This window comes from Schistocerca gregaria, chromosome 2 (assembly GCF_023897955.1).
Source record: "Schistocerca gregaria isolate iqSchGreg1 chromosome 2, iqSchGreg1.2, whole genome shotgun sequence".
NCBI classification, from domain to species: domain Eukaryota; kingdom Metazoa; phylum Arthropoda; class Insecta; order Orthoptera; family Acrididae; genus Schistocerca; species Schistocerca gregaria.
Window position 1 is genome coordinate 1,054,824,731 of NC_064921.1, and position 19,375 is coordinate 1,054,844,105.

At 53.1% G+C, this 19,375-nt stretch overlaps 1 protein-coding gene across 3 annotated transcripts in view; it reads left to right on the plus strand.

Annotated features, from left to right (window-relative positions):
* Positions 1-19,375, plus strand: part of LOC126335584 (cytochrome P450 9e2-like) — a 99,043-nt gene that overhangs the window by 13,569 nt on the left and 66,099 nt on the right. For all 3 annotated transcript variants that reach the window (XM_049999017.1, XM_049999018.1, XM_049999019.1), the window contains exons 2-3: positions 529-916; positions 4,815-4,952. In XM_049999017.1, the coding sequence (XP_049854974.1) occupies positions 532-916; positions 4,815-4,952 (523 nt within the window). In that variant the 5' untranslated portion in view covers positions 529-531. The remainder of the gene's footprint in view (positions 1-528; positions 917-4,814; positions 4,953-19,375) is intronic.

A 19,375-nucleotide genomic window follows, 5' to 3' on the forward strand; every position in this document is an offset into this window, starting at 1 on the left:
GCACTGCACCTCGCACGACTGGTCCTCAACATCCCCTCCGGCCACCTTAATTACATTTTACATGGGTCCCGTCAATCGTTTATTGCTGATTACGGGTCAGTTCCTTTGAATATGACCGATGTCCTTTTAGACTATGTAAGTGCCCCACTTTTGGTGACCACGAAGTGTTTTAATTTAACGAGAGTCAGCAGCCAAACCCAAATTTCTGAATTACAGCAATCTGCTGCACTGGCTGCCGTTAGTTGTAATAAAATATCCTTTCATTTTGATTGACCACTGCTGCATGGTTTCGGCTGTGTACAGCAATTTTCTACAGGCTCTGAAATAAATACAAGTGTGAGATAGTTGAAATACAAAATAAAACAACCATTGGTTGTTTGATCGAAAGCATAATCAATGAAAAAGAAAAGAGGATTTGCAAGACATGACACGTCAAATAGACGTATTTGAGTTACAATCAAAACGCTAGTCTAGTCTTAGCCTGTTAACACAGTTTTTCGACTGGTCTAGCAGTGTAATTTTCTGCAGACAATGGCTGCTGACTGGTGGAGTCTCTGGGCGTCGGCGGCGCTGGCGGCGCTGACGCTGGCGCTGCTCTGGTGGCGCCGCTACGCCACCAAGTTCTGCAGGGCCGGCGTGCCGTCCCTGCCGCCGCTGCCCGTCGTGGGGAACATGCTGGACGTGGCGCTCAGCAGGAAGGCCATGCCCGAGGTCGTGGTGGACATGTACAGGCACTTCCAGAGACACCCCTACGCTGTGTTCTACACGTTCGCAAAGTCTCTGGTCTTGGTGAGGGATCCCGATCTCATCAGATCCATCACTGTCAAGGACTTTGACCACTTCACTGACCACGTCGACTTTCTGAACACCGACAAGGGCCACCCAGTCCAACAGCGGATGCTGATATTCATGAAAGGTGAGACTTTTGTTTCCATTGCTTCATACCATTGTGCGACGTTTTATTTTCAAGCAGCCTTGTGACAGACGTTATTATAAACCTATATTCTGAACTGCGCGTCTGCTGCAGTGATTTGGTACGTGGCTGTAAAATGAAAAGTCGTGTCGTATTCTTCCCCGCGCACTACAAATTAAATATAAAAATTACACTTTCAACTGCATTCTAATCAGCATGGTTTTGGCAAGGACCGCTCGTGGGAGACCTAGCTTGCCATCTTCTCAAATGATGGACTGCATACTATGGAGAAGGGCAACAGGTAGATTCGACATTTCTAGATTTCCGGAAAGCATTGGACACAGTGCCCCATTTCAGGCTGTTAACGAAGATACGAGCATACAGAATAGTTTCACAGATATGTGACTGGCTCGAAGAGTCCTTGGGTCTTAGAACCCAGCGTGCTGTCCACAACGACGGGTTGTAACCTCCCCCTCACTTTTCGACCTTAATGACAGTAAAAAATTAAACCACGTGTACCTTATGGAAATTTGGGAAAAGCAATAGTCACCGAAGTTAATCTGTCGGTAAAGAGGGAGAAAGGGATAAATCTAAATGAAAGGAAAATGCAAATGGAATTGGTGGAAATTAATTTTGAAAAACGGTAAAGTTAATAAGGAAAGTAAATGTTTGGTTATTACGTTAACAATTAACTGGCGTTAATTAGATATTTGGGATTTGGGGATAATTACGGTCGCCAGTCCTGTGGACAACTACTATAATAAATGAAAAAGAAAGGTTAATGCACATATAATTAGCACTAAAAGCGTGGCAACTGAAGGTTGACACGTATTGTGTGAAAACTGAATGTTTCTCAGAAGTAATAAATTTCGCTACACTCTGACTTAATTTAGCGAAAGAATTAATAAAACTGGAAAATTGAAGTTAATTTAGTGACTGAAATTAATAGTGAACTTTGTTTCTGAAGCACTATGAAATTAAATTAAATAAGTTTAGTCTTGGGCTACCTCAACAATCATCTCAAAAGCAACTTGAGTCTATCCAATTTAGAAATAAGAGATTTAACTTTGAACTTGAATTAAAAGATTCTGAACAATTAACAATAGTAAAATTTAGTACGTACCAAACTGAGCTGCAGTCACAGGTAAGCTAAAATATGGTAACAAAACTCGCACTCTTAATTTCTGCTTGTGTAATCTAACTATTGTAACCAGTTATGAATACCTTAACTGAACTTTGAAACTAAAGCAGTGAAATCGAATGATATTACTTTAATGTTGGCGTTTGAATTTCAACGACACTCGGGTTCATTTCGGAAAAGGAAGGGACCCTGCTTGGTAATGCAATTGGGACAATGAGCAACAAAGGTTCATGCTAAGTTGCTGTAATTTAGTGATGCAAATGGAACAGTTTGAAAAGCTAATGTCTGCCATACATTTCTAAAACTTTACGCGCTTTCAGTCTTCCTTGTTGGTTGATTGAAGGTTTGAAGTCGTCGGTCGAGGAGGTGGCGACAATCACTCATTGTCGGCCGTCGCTGTTGCAGAAGCTGGACGTTGGCGCGCCTTCTTCTCGACACGGTCACCGGGCGAAAAGGGCTCTTGATGTGCGCCAGCTAATGTTTCCCGTCCGCGACACCGTGCCAGAAACTATCACAGCAAGTCGAGCGCAATTACATGCTGCCCAACCCCGAAAGCGCGGTAACCCGTGGGAGCGTCACACAACACACCTGCTCCACCGCCCTACTCCAGCCAGACTCTGTTCTGCCCGCGCTCCACGTGGAAGAGTTAACACTACCCTAGATCCTAAACACTTTGGTTCTACACACGACCTATTGATGTAATCGTTCGCTAGCATAGTTTTTCCTAGGCAAGAGCCAGCTTAAAAATACAAATAATACTTACAAAACAAACCAATTATGCATCGACATATATGCACATATAGTTGTAAAACAATGACAGTACATAAAGATGCAAATGTCATATCTTCAGGTAACAATATAAGGAAAAAAATTTTTAGTACAATAGATGGTTATAGAAGGATATGCACTTCTGGCGTTACAGGTTGTTCATCAGAAACAGGGGTATCGCCAGGAGTAGCCCATGGAAGTGTCGTAGGACCTCTGTTGCTCCCTATATACATAAATGGTTTAGCGGATAGAGTGGGCAGAAATCTGCGGTTGTTTCTGATAATGCTGTCGTGTACGGTAACGTATCGAAGTTGAGTGACTCCACGAAGCTACAAGAAGACTTAGAGAAAGTTTGTAGTCGGTGTGGTGAAATGGCATCTGCCTCGAAATGTAGACAAATGTAAGTTAATGCCGATGAGTAGAAAAACAAATCCATAATGAATCCATAATGTTCGGATGCATCATTAGAAGTGACCTGCTTGATACACTTATGTCGTATGAGTATCTGGGCGTAAAGTTGCAAAGCGATATGAACTGGAACTGTGGTAGGGACGGCGAATGGTCGACTTCGGTTTATTGGGAGAATTTTATGAAAGTGTGGTTCATCTGTGAAGGAGACCTCGTATAGGACGCTAGCCCGACCAGTTCCTGAGTACTGCTCGAGTATTTGGGATACGTACCAGGTTTGATTAAAGAAAGACACTTCAGCAGTTCAAAGGCGAGCTGCTAAGTTTGTTACTATAGGTTCGGACAACACGCGAGTGTTTCGAAGGTGCTTTGGGAACTCAAACGGGAGCCTCTGGAGGGAAGGCGACATTCTCTCCGAGAAATATGATCGCAAAAATTTAGAGAACTCGCATTTGAAGCTTACTGCGGAAGGATTCTGCTGCCGCCAACATATATTGCGCGTAAGGATCACGAAGCTAAGATGCGAGAAATTACGGCTCATATGGGGACGTATAGATAGTCGCTTTTCTCTTGTTCTACTTGCAAGTGGAACAAGAGAGAAAACGACTGGCAGCGGTCCTGGGTGCCCTCCGCCACGCACCGTACAGTGGCTTGCGGAGTATCTATGTGGATGTAGATGTAAATGTAATGTTGCTTATCGCCTAGTTTGAGGCAGTTTAGTTTTTACGTATAAGAAACTTTCTCCACAAATATGAGAGTATACTTTAATCACAAATATTATAACTTGCTAAGAGGGAATTAATTAAAGTTGACTGAAGAATATGAGAAAATAATGAAGTCGAAATCATAGCAGAACATAGCATAGATTCGGTTTCTGACAGCATTCTTGTAGCGAAGTTGCATGGAGAACAGCCAACAATTTTTTTTTTATATTTCTAGAGACGTAAAATAGAGCGTTGTTGGTGACAACTGGTTGGTCGAAAAACTGCGAGCTGATGTTTTATGTTTAGTGTTCCTACTTAGTCTACGTTCGCATCAATATAAGGATGTCAGAAATACGAATTTTATCGCCATATACCATTCAGAGCCAACCGAACTCCTTTATTTTGGGGCTAAACACTAAATTCCCGAACGTACCAGTTATCTCATGAACAAAACTCCGTGGTCCTGAATTTCTAATAAAAAATCACACTTTTCCCTTCCTTAAGATCATAGTTGTCCGTTACGAGGAAAGCATACTTTTTCGCATTCATACTTATAACACGAACTAACAAATCATAGCCGGCCGCGGTGGTCTAGCGGTTCTAGGCGCTTAGTCCGGAGCCGCGGGACTGCTAGGGTCGCAGGTTCGAATCCTGCCTCGGGCATAGATGTGTGTGATGTCCTTAGGTTGGTTAGCTTTAAGTAGTTCTAAGTTCTAGGGGACTGATGAACATAGATGTTAAGTCCCACAGTGCTCACAGCCATTTGAACCATTTAACAAATCATACTAAACAAACAAATAGATTGGGTACACATATCCGTAAAGAAGTGAGGGATGCTTGACAGGAAGAGCACATTGTTCACACTGTTTTATTCTTGCAGGAAAAGAATGGCACGACATGCGGGCGACACTAAGTCCTGCATTCACATCGAAGAAAATGAGAAACATGTTCCTGCTGATAGCGGAGATAGGGCAACAGATGGTCGAATACATAACAAAGGAATGTGCCAAGGTAGAAGGTGAGTACCTGTCGCAGCATCTACATTTTGTCAAATTCATCTCTGTAGTTTCTGTCATCTCCAACCACCATAAGCCCTATTCGCGTTTTGTCAACATTTGTGTTTTCTATTGCTACTGATACTCATTTTGGGAGGGAGGCAGCTAATGACAATTAATGAATGTTATTCTACCAAAATGGGTAATGGAAATGTAATGAAACTTGCTTTTGTGTAGAGGTTATTTGAATTAGTTTTAAACCACTAATAGGCAACTGAGTTAATGTTTTGCGCGTAAGCTGGTACCACGTCAACAGAATCGTCAGTCAGTATTTGGATATGGTCACAGATATGGTGCTGGAAGAAAAGCTCAAATAGAACCGAACTAGTTATGTGATACGACCGTTATTATACAGTAAATACATAAAGAAGAGATAACGTTACAAGTTAAATGTTAAAACTGTGATGCTGATGGGACTGTAAGTTATTCTCAAAAAATAAAATTTATTTGTACATCGTGACTGGTCAGTCCAACTAGCTTACAGCACTAATAGAATCAAAAATTCACTGCGGCTGTGAAACTGAAAGTAACTGGTAATGTTACTGCATCGTGGCCACTCTTAGCGAACACCACAGTTGTCTACAAGAAGTTAATGAATAATGTAAACCACCTCAGGTTAACTATTATACATTTACAATAAGGAAGCATCAGTAAAGATTCGTTAAAAGTGCAAAAGTATCTACAGGTGTTCAATTATTGATACACTATTAAATAGCGGCAGCAGATACCACACAGGGAGTCTTTGAAACAATTCCAGTAAACTGTAATTCATCAGTGAAGTTGACTCTCCTACCAAAATCTCGTCTGATCTATAGTTGATGTCTGTTAGAATGGAAAACTTACGACTATTGACTAATGAGAGGCGTATATAAGATACAAAGAACAGCTGCACTCGCTACCGCGGATTTTCCTAGACAATCTATTCTTTTGTAAATATGTGTGATATTTTTTTGGTTTTCTGACGTGTTCTAGTTTTTCGAGACTCACTACTGATCTACGGAATGAACATTGCACGTATTTATCTATATATCTAACAATATCATGGGCATACTCAACTAATTACAGATGGGACTGGGGGACGCTACAAAAAGACGTTGTGCGTCTCTGATAGTCCATGATCTGGTGTACATCTACTCCAAAAATTTAAATGTTTTATCGTACACAAACAGATATGCACACGGACCTCAGGCAAATGTGTCCGAAGGAGATCGGTTTTGCTATTTTGAAAAAGGGTTCATATTGATGCCTCTCTCTCTCTCACTCGTTCTACATAATCAGTGTTTCACTAAGTCCTTGTGTTGGAAGTACGCTCTAAGTCCGTTGAGGAGGTCTATGACAGTGGAGAGCCGATGTTCGTCGGTGCAGTATCGTCAACCGGCCTGTACTTCCTGGAATCGACATCTCTCCATGCACAGAATTCGCTGTTCGCGTTTGCTCATTAACCTGAAAATTGCTTTGGTGTGGCTACCGTTTCCTATTGCTTGCCAGATATCCAGTTCAGCGTAACTGGTGCATCTTCTATGTCGACGATTCGCCATGTATACTCACATCTAGAGCTGCAGCAGTGATTCTTCCCCTATCTTCAATGTTTGTTTTTCAGCAATGATATGTAATTTGTACCCAGTCATTGTATCTCTTCGTTTCATAACGTTCTTCATTAGACGTTTTTTTCCCGTCGATTATTCGTAGGGCGTCTTCATTCCTTACTCGGTCAACCCATTTAATCTACAGGCACCTCTAACATCACATTGGAAAGCCTCAAATCATTTCATTTCTTTGATCTCCACTGTCCATGTTTTGCAGCCAAACAGAACTGTGCTCCAAACCATTACAGCTGGCGGAGCGGCAGTGCTGCAGGTTCACCACTTCTGGTTCAAAGCTGGATGTGCAGAAAGCTGTGATATAGGATGACCAGCGCAGAGTCAAGAGTGCTTACTGAACGACTGCAGCGAACAGCAACCCAGCCACCCGGTGACGACAAAACGCCCTGTTGGAGGTAACTGTGCAAGCACTGTTGTTGTGAACACCTGGAGGTTTGCGTCGGTGAGCGGCCCTCAGACCCTCACATTCCTTGGCTGGCTGCGACGTCCTTCCTGAGGTTGCTGCCGTTATTATTAGAAAAAGCTGTTTTCTCGTATGCAATCTTTGCTTTTTCCTTCTTTACCTGTTCTACATCCGAGACAGCAAAAGCTGCACACCTCTTCCAAAGCATCGTGTCCAAGTTTAACACTTATCTCTTCTGGTTGTCCACCTGCTGCCCATACGTCTACAAAATTTTGCTTTGTGTTTGTGTGCATTTTACAGCCTTCAGCTAGTAGATTTCCCATGTCGTGAAGCGTTTGGCTCAGTTCTTATTAACTTAAGTGACTACTTCTATCGCATCAGAAACCCTCCTCATTTTCTGTACGCGACACACAGCTCTCAAATCGAGACAGACTTTTACTTCCCTCATTCCAATAAAGATAAAAAATCAGTAGTCAGCTGCACAAGAAAACTTTTGTTTGCTTCTCGTTACCGACTTCGACAGTTTAAACTGTCATCTTCAGAAGTAAAACAGGCTCAGTCCATTAGTGAACCAACGTCCAAATAAGAATTGGACGCCACGCAGGGTAGCCGCGTGGTCTTGGGCGCCTTGCCATGGTTTGCGCGGCTCCCCCCGTCAGAGGTTCGAGTCCTCACTCGGGTATGGGTGTGTGTATTGTCTTTAGCGTAAGTTAGTTTAAGTAGTGTGTAAGCCTAGGGACCGATGACCTCAGCAGTTTGGCCCCACAAAAAAAAAAAAAAAAAAAAAAAAAAAAAAAAAGGAGGAGAGAGAGAGAGAGAGAGAGAGAGAGAGAGAAGAAGAAGAAGAATTGGACGGTTGGACGGTAGTGTCCTACAAAGGATTAGCCAAAAATACATATACAAAGCAAGTATATTAAAAACGAATGTACAAAGATTGAAAAGTAGAAGTAAAACAGGTTTGTTAAAACAGTTAAGCGTGAGAGTCACATCGTGCCTGTGCCAGAGGACCAATAAAACAAAGTGGCATCGCTAAAGATATATGTTACGTGCGATGAATGGCAAACAATTAACTACCAAATTACGCATCGTACATAGTACATGTGACAAAAGTCAACCACCAGACTCATGACGTAAAGGTCGTCAAAGACACGTACAGGCGGGAGCGCTAGCGTGCGTGCCAACTGTGATGAATTCTGCAAGTGAGCTGTAGTCCTGACATCGACACCAGGGTGTGGACGCCGCCGAGCAGAGGCGTGCTGGAGGCCCGAGCACGCGCTTACAAGTTGCCTGCTGTGTGTGGAGACGTGCCTGTAGCGTAGCTAGGTGCAAAACCCGTTTAAGAAGTTAAGCGCATGAAGGTTCCGCACTAGAAATAAGTATGAGTTCCTGGTTATACCAAGAAGTCATCGTCAGAACAGAAAAATCTGTGTTACGTAAACGCCATTAGTACATATTAGACAGTGAAGATAAAATAAAATTACTTTAAACTCTGTAATCAAGCCAGCTTCCACTGTGTAATCAGATATAACGAATGTTGGACATGAAGGAGGTCATTTAACAGAAAAGCTAAACAGTCAAAAAACAAACTGTATTGTGCTCCAGCCCTCAGGTGCGCCGACCGTCCATCTTGGCTACTTCCTGTATTAAGCAGGACCAGCACACCTGTGCGGGCTTTTCCACCCAAGGCCTGAGTTACGCCTGGGGTTTCTTTTCCACTGGCGTTCTAACCTGTACTAGAATAGGCAGTCATTAATTACGCCGTTTTTCACTCCGTCACCTTTTATGCAATAAGCGTTAACAACTATTTACAGCCACAATGAGATTTTCACTCTGCAGCGGAGTGTGCGCTGATATGAAACTTCATAGCAGATTAAAACTGCGTGCCCGACCGAGACTCGAACTCGGGACCTTTGCCTTTCGCGGGCAAGTGCTCTACCACCTGAGCTACCGAAACACGACTCACGCCCGGTACTCACAGCTTTACTTCTGCCAGTATCTCGTCTCCTACCTTCCAAACTTTACAGAAGCTCTTCGTAGAACACTTGCCCGCGAAAGGCAAAGGTTCGACTCTCGGTCGGGCACACAGTTTTAATCTGCTAGGAAGTTTCAACTATTTACAGGGTTTACGTGACTTTTCCGAAGACGCTATTGCGCCAGCCACTGAGAGGGAGGTCATCTGCGACGTCTTCCAACTTTCGAACCTTTGCGTATGACAACATCGCGGACCGAGCTCTCAATTTACTTTCAGCGGCGGCGATTACCTACGTCATGAAGTTTTCCTATGTGATCTTCACACAGAAGAATTACCCTCAAGCCTGGAAACACGCGGTTATGGTGGCAGCATATCTCTCTTGCAAGACAACCTGCATATGGAGCAAGGCGGCATATTACCTAATGAGCAATTTGGCTGCCGCCAGCAGCACTCACCTACTCAGTAGATGTTATCCGTAATTGAGAAGGCTACTCTAGCTTTTAAAAATAAAGTATTTTGGATGTGCAAAGGCGTCTGACAGCGTATGGCACCGTGACCTGCTGTATAAGCTTTTGGTACAGGGCCTCTCACCAGTCTTTGTCCAACTCGTCCACAGTTATCTAGAGCACTATACCTTCATCGTTATTAATGCAGAAATGATGTCTACCGAATGGGACGTTAAGACTGGGGTGCTACAGAGCTGCGTTTTTAGGTGCGGTGACATTCTAACATTCTGCGTGGTGTCTGTTTGTTGTAAGTCGTGTCTCCCTACCACTTTCGCGCAACGACGCTCTGACTGTGTTTTTTAGGGAATTGATTAGATTGAACCTGGGACCTGTTGCTGGTAAGGAGACGCCAGACCACACATGACATGTAGAGTTCAGAACAGTTCAGTGAGACTAGCGATGATATAATCAAATAGTTAATGATTTCAGCTTCAGAATCTTAATACTAACTGAATTTAGTGGAAGGGGTTCAAGGCTTTCCTATTTTTCGTTATCTCGTAAAATAAAGTCGAAAAAGTAGTTACGTTTCCCATTGAAAATTTTATTCTACCCATAAAACATTGTTTATAAATTGCGCTATTGATAAAAGGAAATGTTTTAATACAGGATGATAAAAACCAACTGCGTTCAACCAAAATGAGAATGGATATTCCCTGAATGGGTTTCCAAGTTCTACAATGGATCGAAGGATGACCTATGCCACATCACATCTATAATCTAGGTTTAAGTTAAGTTTCGTAAAAGAGAAAACTATCAAAATGGTGTACAGTGACCTTCAATTATCTTTAATTACTTATCCAACTTGTCGTAAATTACAGTGACTGATGTGGCTTCTCAATAATTATATAACAGAAAAATCATCACGTTTCAGATTTTTACTTCACGTAGCAAATGTGAGTACCATGAGATTTAATTTACGATCGGCACTAGTATTACATAAAAAAGGGATGTAATAGATGAGACTTCTGCAGTTCTGAGTGAAGCTTTGTGCGCTGTTACGCGGCATCGCGTGCGTTCATTACCTTGTCGGTGTTTAGGCAGCGTCAGGGGGCGGCGGGCAGCACAGCTCCGCTCACCTCGCCGTCTCGGAACCAACTCTCTCCTAACTTCTCCATACTACAATTTACCGAAGTTGGTTTAAAAAAAGCTATCTAGCTGCGTTTTCAACTGACCAATCAGGGTCTCAATGTTAACCTTAAGCTCCGCCTCCAAAATTCTGTCTATCCAATGAGAAACGTTATATTTTTCGTGGTGGGGCAATGTTTTTAACTTTTGCAACGTAACAGAGGCGTGAAAAAGTCTCACGTTAAAACTTGCAGCTGATGTGGCCTTTGAAGTGTTATCGTAAGATCTGTACTGTTCTTCTGGAGGGCTCTAGCTTTTAACATGGGCTGCGGGGTGATCCTAGCGGTCAGCCGGCGATGTGGGTGTCCATCGCTTACCGTAGGGCCTTCTAGCTTAACACGGTTCTACTCTCAGCTTCTGTTCTTGTTTCTCCCCTCAGAACTGCGTCTGTTTCACGGTGGGAAGGTATGACATGCAATTAGGCGTTCTTGTGTTAGTCTGTGGTATTCCATTTGTTCTATCGTTGGTTAATTTAATGTCAGGATTTATTCGGAGCTATGTGACATACTGCCGGATTTGCTTATCATGTCAGGGTTTTCATGGAAGGTGTTGGATGCCTGACACCTTACAACTTGAGTAGCTTACACAACAGACTTCCCAGATTCACTGAGAGTCATGAACGCCATGTACACCGACGACATATTGTCACGCACAGCAGGTGGCCGATTGTTGTGCGTCGCCAACGGCAAGATACTTTCCACCATGTTGAAGAATGAGCTGGGAACCGGAGTTTCTGTTTCAGTGTCGCCAAAAACCAAGCCATGCTCCTCAGCATGTGTTGTCTGCCAGCGGTCACCAATGTAGTGCTCTTTGGACATCCGAATGAACAGACCTTATGCTTCAAGTACCTAGTGATCTTTTTAGAGCAGGATTTCACAAGGCAGGAGTAATAAATCAGTCACATGGACAAGCAAAGGACACAGCGGGTCGGCGCGCCGTATCCACTGCTCAATGGGAGGTTTTCACCGTCAGTCAGTTGTGGGCTCTACATTTACAGAAAAAGCATTCGGCCAGTAATGAACTACACCAGGGAAGTGTGAGGGAATGCAGCTCCTAGCCATATCGAGCCAGTACAAATTATCCGTGCAGGCTCTCTAAAATAAAAACGAAATGAGGTGATAGTCCTCCAACTACGTACCCTGTGAGTTTTGGCTGGTTTCGTTGTCTACTGGCTGGGATATGTAGTTGCCGCATTATGAGGCAAATACTGCTGAGTCTGCAGTATACAATATGAGTATACACATGAATCGAATGGCCGAAGGTTGCTATAATTCGGCAATTTCAAATTTTTAATGAAACATAGTAATTTATAAATGAGAGATTGCAATTAAATAAAATCTGCAGGTAGTCTCTTAACGACTTTAAATGATGAGTACTACAGCGGAAGTACCTTTTAGAACGCAGTTTATTACTGAAAAAAGCTTATTGGTGTCGATGGTTCAGCAAGTACGTAAAATATAAGTTGAATAACAGGGAAACAATAGATACCTCCTTTACATAATTAGTTATGAACGACAACATAGCTCATGAGATATTCACATCTAAACACATACTACGTCTTCACTGCCGAAGCCACGGGAATCTCACAAGTGCCCAAGTCGTCACTACGAAATACACTCCTGGAAATGGAAAAAGGAACACATTGACACCGGTGTGTCAGACCCACCATACTTGCTCCGGACACTGCGAGAGGGCTGTACAAGCAATGATCACACGCGCGGCACAGCGGACACACCAGGAACCGCGGCCGTCGAATGGCGCTAGCTGCGCAGCATTTGTGCACCGCCTCCGTCAGTGTCAGCCAGTTTGCCGTGGCATACGGAGCTCCATCACAGTCTTTAACACTGGTAGCATGCCGCGACAGCGTGGACGTGAACCGTATGTGCAGTTGACGGACTTTGAGCGACGGCGTATAGTGGGCATGCGGGAGGCCGGGTGGACGAACCGCCGAATTGCTCAACACGTGGGGCGTGAGGTCTCCACAGTACATCGATGTTGTCGCCAGTGGTCGGCGGAAGGTGCACGTGCCCGTCGACCTGGGACCGGACCGCAGCGACGCACGGATGCACGCCAAGACCGTAGGATCCTACGCAGTGCCGTAGGGGACCGCACCGCCACTTCCCAGCAAATTAGGGACACTGTTGCTCCTGGGGTATCGGCGAGGACCATTCGCAACCGTCTCCATGAAGCTGGGCTACGGTCTTGCACACCGTTAGGCCGTCTTCCGCTCACGTCCAACATCGTGCAGCCCGCCTCCAGTGGTGTCGCGACAGGCGTGAATGGAGGGACGTATGGAGACGTGTCGTCTTCAGCGATGAGAGTCGCTTCTGCCTTGGTGCCAATGATGGTCGTATGCGTGTTTGGCGCCGTGCAGGTGAGCGCCACATTCAGGACTGCATACGACCGAGGCACACAGGGCCAACACCCGGCATCATGGTGTGGGGAGCGATCTCCTACACTGGCCGTACACCTCTGGTGATCGTCGAGGGGACACTGAATAGTGCACGGTACATCCAAACCGTCATCGAACCCATCGTTCTACCATTCCTAGACCGGCAAAGGAACTTGCTGTTCCAACAGGACAATGCACGTCCGCATGTATCCCGTGCCACCCAACGTGCACTAGAAGGTGTAAGTCAACTACCCTGGCCAGCAAGATCTCCGGATCTGTCCCCTATTGAGCATGTTTGGGACTGGATGAAGCGTCGTCTCACGCGGTCTGCACGTCCAGCACGAACGCTGGTCCAAATGAGGCGCCAGGTGGAAATGGCATGGCAAGCCGTTCCACAGGACTACATCTAGCATCTCTACGATCGGTTCATGGGAGAATAGCAGCCTGCATTGCTGCGAAAGGTGGATATACACTGCACTAGTGCCGACATTGTGCATGCTCTTTTGCCTGTGTCTATGTGCCTGTGGTTCTGTCAGTGTGATCATGTGATGTATCTGACCCCAGGAATGTGTCAATAAAGTTTCCCCTTCCTGGGACAATGAATTCACGGTGTTCTTATTTCAATTTCCAGGAGTGTATTTATAAGCAAGATGCTACCGTTTTTTCGTGTAACTGTGGAGTACTTACGGCCTGACACAATTGATAATAATCGGCCACTTTGACCTCCAATAACTCATGTACTACTCAGGTTACATGCCTGTAATTTATACCAACTTATGTTTACACTAATAGCTTTCTAAAGACATGTCGATCGATAAAATCGGATGAACTGTTAGATTTTGGAAATTCGTTGCTCGGTGTTACTTGTATAATTTATCATCAGATACTAAACCTTAAACTAATGAAGATATCGAAAATCTGATTACACCATCAGAATATCGTGCAAATAATGATAATGTACAAGTTTCTTTTCGAGGTAGAATGATTCACCTGGCTACTATTAAATTCTGTATGAACTGTGAAATGTGTGCCACCGACGTTTCACAAAGTCCGCCATCCTCGCCCTCCCGGCACGTCCCCTCCATCGACGCAGCGCCGCCACGGAGCTGCCGGCCACGTGCTCGGCCCGCACCACGGGCTGCACCCGCCCCCTCTTGCTCGGCCGACGTTCGCCGCCATGTGGCTGCTGCCGGCCACGTGCTCGGCCCGCAACACGCGCTGCACCCGCCCCCTCTTGCTCGGCCGACGTTCGCCGCCACGTGGCTGCTGCCGGCCACGTGCTCGGCCCGCACCATGGGCTGCACCCGCCCCCTCTTGCTCGGCCGACGTTCGCCGCCATGTGGCTGCTGCCGGCCACGTGCTCGGCCCGCACCACGCGCTGCACCCGCCCCCTCTTGCTCGGCCGACGTTCGCCGCCACGTGGCTGCTGCCGGCCACGTGCTCGGCCCGCACGACGCGCTGGCCCCGCCCCCTCTTGCTCGGCCGACGTTCGCCGCCACGTGGCTGCTGCCGGCCACGTGCTCGGCCCGCACCACGGGCTGCACCCGCCCCCTCTTGCTCGGCCGACGTTCGCCGCCACGTGGCTGCTGCCGGCCACGTGCTCGGCCCGCACCACGCGCTGGCCCCGCCCCCTCTTGCTCGGCCGACGTTCGCCGCCACGTGGCTGCTGCCGGCCACGTGCTCGGCCCGCACCACGGGCTGCACCCGCCCCCTCTTGCTCGGCCGACGTTCGCCGCCACGTGGCTGCTGCCGGCCACGTGCTCGGCCCGCACCACGGGCTGCACCCGCCCCCTCTTGCTCGGCCGACGTTCGCCGCCACGTGGCTGCTTCCGGCCACGTGCTCGGCCCGCACCACGGGCTGCACCCGCCCCCTCTTGCTCGGCCGACGTTCGCCGCCACGTGGCTTTTGCAGGCCACGTGCTCGGCCCACACCACGCGCTGCACCCGCCCCCTCTTGCTCGGCCGACGTTCGCCGCCACGTGGCTGCTGCCGGCCACGTGCTCGGCCCGCACCACGGGCTGCACCCGCCCCCTCTTGCTCGGCCGACGTTCGCCGCCACGTGGCTGCTGCCGGCCACGTGCTCGGCCCGCACCACGCGCTGGCCCCGCCCCCTCTTGCTCGGCCGACGTTCGCCGCCACGTGGCTGCTGCAGGCCACGTGCTCGGCCCACACCACGCACTGCACCCGCCCCCTCTTGCTCGGCCGACGTTCGCCGCCACGTGGCTGCTGCCGGCCACGTGCTCGGCCCGCACCACGTGCTGCACCCGCCCCCTCTTGCTCGGCCGACGTTCGCCGCCATGTGGCAGCTGCCGGCCACGTGCTCGGCCCGCACCACGCGCTGGCCCCGCCCCCTCTTGCTCGGCCGACGTTCGCCGCCACGTGGCTGCTGCCGGCCACGTGCTCGGCCTGCACCACGCGCTGCACCCGCCCCCTGTTGCTCGGCTGACGTTCGCCGCCACGTGGCTGCTGCCGGCCACGTGCTCGGCCCGCACCACGCGCTGCACCCGCCCCCTCTTGCTCGGCCGACGTTCGCCGCCATGTGGCTGCTGCCGGCCACGTGCTCGGCCCGCACCACGCGCTGGCCCCGCCCGCTCTTGCTCGGCCGACGTTCGCCGCCACGTGGCTGCTGCCGGCCACGTGCTCGGCCCGCACCACGCGCTGGCCACGCCCCCTCTTGCTCGGCCGACGTTCGCCGCCACGTGGCTGCTGCAGGCCACGTGCTCGGCCCACACGACGCGCTGCACCCGCCCCCTCTTGCTCGGCCGACGTTCGCCGCCACGTGGCTGCTGCCGGCCACGTGCTCGGCCCGCACCAAGCGCTGGCCCCGCCCGCTCTTGCTCGGCCGACGTTCGCCGCCACGTGGCTGCTGCCGGCCACGTGCTCGGCCCGCACCACGCGCTGGCCACGCCCCCTCTTGCTCGGCCGACGTTCGCCGCCACGTGGCTGCTGCCGGCCACGTGCTCGGCCCGCACCACGCGCTGGCCCCGCCCGCTCTTGCTCGGCCGACGTTCGCCGCCACGTGGCTGCTGCCGGCCACGTGCTCGGCTCGCACCACGCGCTGGCCCCGCCCCCTCTTGCTCGGCCGACGTTCGCCGCCACGTGGCTTTTGCAGGCCACGTGCTCGGCCCACACCACGCGCTGCACCCGCCCCCTCTTGCTCGGCCGACGTTCGCCGCCACGTGGCTGCTGCCGGCCATGTGCTCGGCCCGCACCAAGCGCTGCACCCGCCCCCTCTTGCTCGGCCGACGTTCGCCGCCATGTGGCTGCTGCCGGCCACGTGCTCGGCCCGCACCACGCGCTGGCCCCGCCCCCTTTTGCTCGGCCGACGTTCGCCGCCACGTGGCTGCTGCCGGCCACGTGCTGGGCCCGCACCACGCGCTGCACCCGCCCCCTCTTGCTCGGCCGACGTTCGCCGCCACGTGGCTGCTGCCGGCCACGTGCTCGGCCCGCACCACGCGCTGCACCCGCCCCCTCTTGCTCGGCTGACGTTCTCCGCCACGTGGCTGGTGCCGGCCACGTGCTCGGCCTGCACCACACGCTGGCCCCGCCCGCTCTTGCTCAGACGACGTTCGCCGCCATGTGGCTGCTGCCGGCCACGTGCTCGGCCCGCACCACGCGCTGCACCCGCCCCCTCTTGCTCGGCTGACGTTCGCCGCCACGTTGCTGCTGCCGGCCACGTGCTCGGCCCGCACCACGCGCTGGCCCCGCCCCCTCTTGCTCGGCCGACGTTCGCCGCCACGTGGCTGCTGCCGGCTACGTGCTCGGCCCGCACCACGGGCTGCACCCGCCCCCTCTTGCTCGGCCGACGTTCGCCGCCACGTGGCTGCTGCCGGCCACGTGCTTGGCCCGCACCACGGGCTGCACCCGCCCCCTCTTGCTCGGCCGACGTTCGCCGCCACGTGGCTGCTGCCGGCCACGTGCTCGGCCCGCACCACGCGCTGGCCCCGCCCCCTCTTGCTCGGCCGACGATCGCCGCCACGTGGCTGCTGCCGGCCACGTGCTCGGCCCGCACCACGCGCTGGCCCCGCCCCCTCTTGCTCGGCCGACGTTCGCCGCCACGTGGCTGCTGCCGGCCACGTGCTCGGCCCACACCACGCACTGCACCCGCCCCCTCTTGCTCGGCCGACGTTCGCCGCCACGTGGCTGCTGCCGGCTACGTGCTCGGCCCGCACCACGCGCTGGCCCCGCCCCCTCTTGCTCGGCCGACGTTCGCCGCCATGTGGCAGCTGCCGGCCACATGCTCGGCCCGCACCACGCGCTGGCCCCGCCCCCTCTTGCTCGGCCGACGTTCGCCGCCACGTGGCTGCTGCCGGCCACGTGCTCGGCCTGCACCACGCGCTGCACCCGCCCCCTGTTGCTCGGCTGACGTTCGCCGCCACGTGGCTGCTGCCGGCCACGTGCTCGGCCCGCACCACGCGCTGCACCCGCCCCCTCTTGCTCGGCCGACGTTCGCCGCCATGTGGCTGCTGCCGGCCACGTGCTCGGCCCGCACCACGCGCTGGCCCCGCCCGCTCTTGCTCGGCCGACGTTCGCCGCCACGTGGCTGCTGCCGGCCACGTGCTCGGCCCGCACCACGCGCTGGCCACGCCCCCTCTTGCTCGGCCGACGTTCGCCGCCACGTGGCTGCTGCAGGCCACTTGCTCGGCCCACACCACGCGCTGCACCCGCCCCCTCTTGCTCGGCCGACGTTCGCCGCCACGTGGCTGCTGCCGGCCACGTGCTCGGCCCGCACCACGCGCTGGCCCCGCCCCCTCTTGCTCGGCCGACGTTCGCCGCGACGTGGCTGCTGCCGGCCACGTGCTCGGCCCGCACCACGCGCTGGCCACGCCCCCTCTTGCTCGGCCGACGTTCGCCGCCACGTGGCTGCTGCAGGCCACGTGCTCGGTCCACACCACGCGCTGCACCCGCCCCCTCTTGCTCGGCCGACGTTCGCCGCCACGTGGCTGCTGCCGGCCACGTGCTCGGCCCGCACCACGCGCTGGCCCCGCCCCCTCTTGCTCGGCCGACGTTCGCCGCCACGTGGCTGCTGCCGGCCACATGCTCGGCCCGCACCACGCGCTGCACCCGCCCCCTCTTGCTCGGCTGACGTTCGCCGCCACGTGGCTGCTGCCAGCCACGTGCTCGGCCCGCACCACGCGCTGGCCCCGCCCCCTCTTGCTCGGCCGACGTTCGCCGCCACGTGGCTGCTGCCGGCCACGTGCTCGGCCCGCACCACGGGCTGCACCCGCCCCCTCTTGCTCGGCCGACGTTCGCCGCCACGTGGCTGCTTCCGGCCACGTGCTCGGCCCGCACCACGGGCTGCACCCGCCCCCTCTTGCTCGGCCGACGTTCGCCGCCACGTGGCTTCTGCCGGCCACGTGCTCGGCCCGCACCACGCGCTGGCCCCGCCCCCTCTTGCTCGGCCGACGTTCGCCGCCACGTGGCTGCTGCCGGCCACGTGCTCGGCCCGCACCACGCGCTGCACCCGCCCCCTCTTGCTCGGCTGACGTTCGCCGCCACGTGGCTGCTGCCAGCCACGTGCTCGGCCCGCACCACGCGCTGGCCCCGCCCCCTCTTGCTCGGCCGACGTTCGCCGCCTCGTGGCTGCTGCCGGCCACGTGCTCGGCCCGCACCACGGGCTGCACCCGCCCCCTCTTGCTCGGCCGACGTTCGCCGCCACGTGGCTGCTTCCGGCCACGTGCTCGGCCCGCACCACGGGCTGCACCCGCCCCCTCTTGCTCGGCCGACGTTCGCCGCCACGTGGCTGCTGCCGGCCACGTGCTCGGCCCGCAACACGCGCTGCACCCGCCCCCTCTTGCTCGGCCGACGTTCGCCGCCACGTGGCTGCTGCCGGCCACGTGCTCGGCCCGCACCACGCGCTGGCCCCGCCCGCTCTTGCTCGGCCGACGTTCGCCGCCACGTGGCCGCTGCCGGCCACGTGCTCGGCCCGCACCATGCGCTGGCCCCGCCCCCTCTTGCTCGGCCGACGTTCGCCGCCACGTGGCTTTTGCAGGCCACGTGCTCGGCCCACACCACGCGCTGCACCCGCCCCCTCTTGCTCGGCCGACGTTCGCCGCCACGTGGCTGCTGCCGGCCACGTGCTCGGCCCGCACCACGCGCTGGCCCCGCCCCCTCTTGCTCGGCCGACGTTCGCCGCCACGTGGCTGCTGCCGGCCACGTGCTCGGCCCGCACCGCGGGCTGCACCCGCCCCCTCTTGCTCGGCCGACGTTCGCCGCCACGTGGCTGCTGCCGGCCACGTGCTCGGCCCGCACCACGCGCTGCACCCGCCCCCTCTTGCTCGGCCGACGTTCGCCGCCACGTGGCTGCTGCCGGCCACGTGCTCGGCCCGCACCACGCGCTGGCCCCGCCCGCTCTTGCTCGGCCGACGATCGCCGCCACGTGGCTGC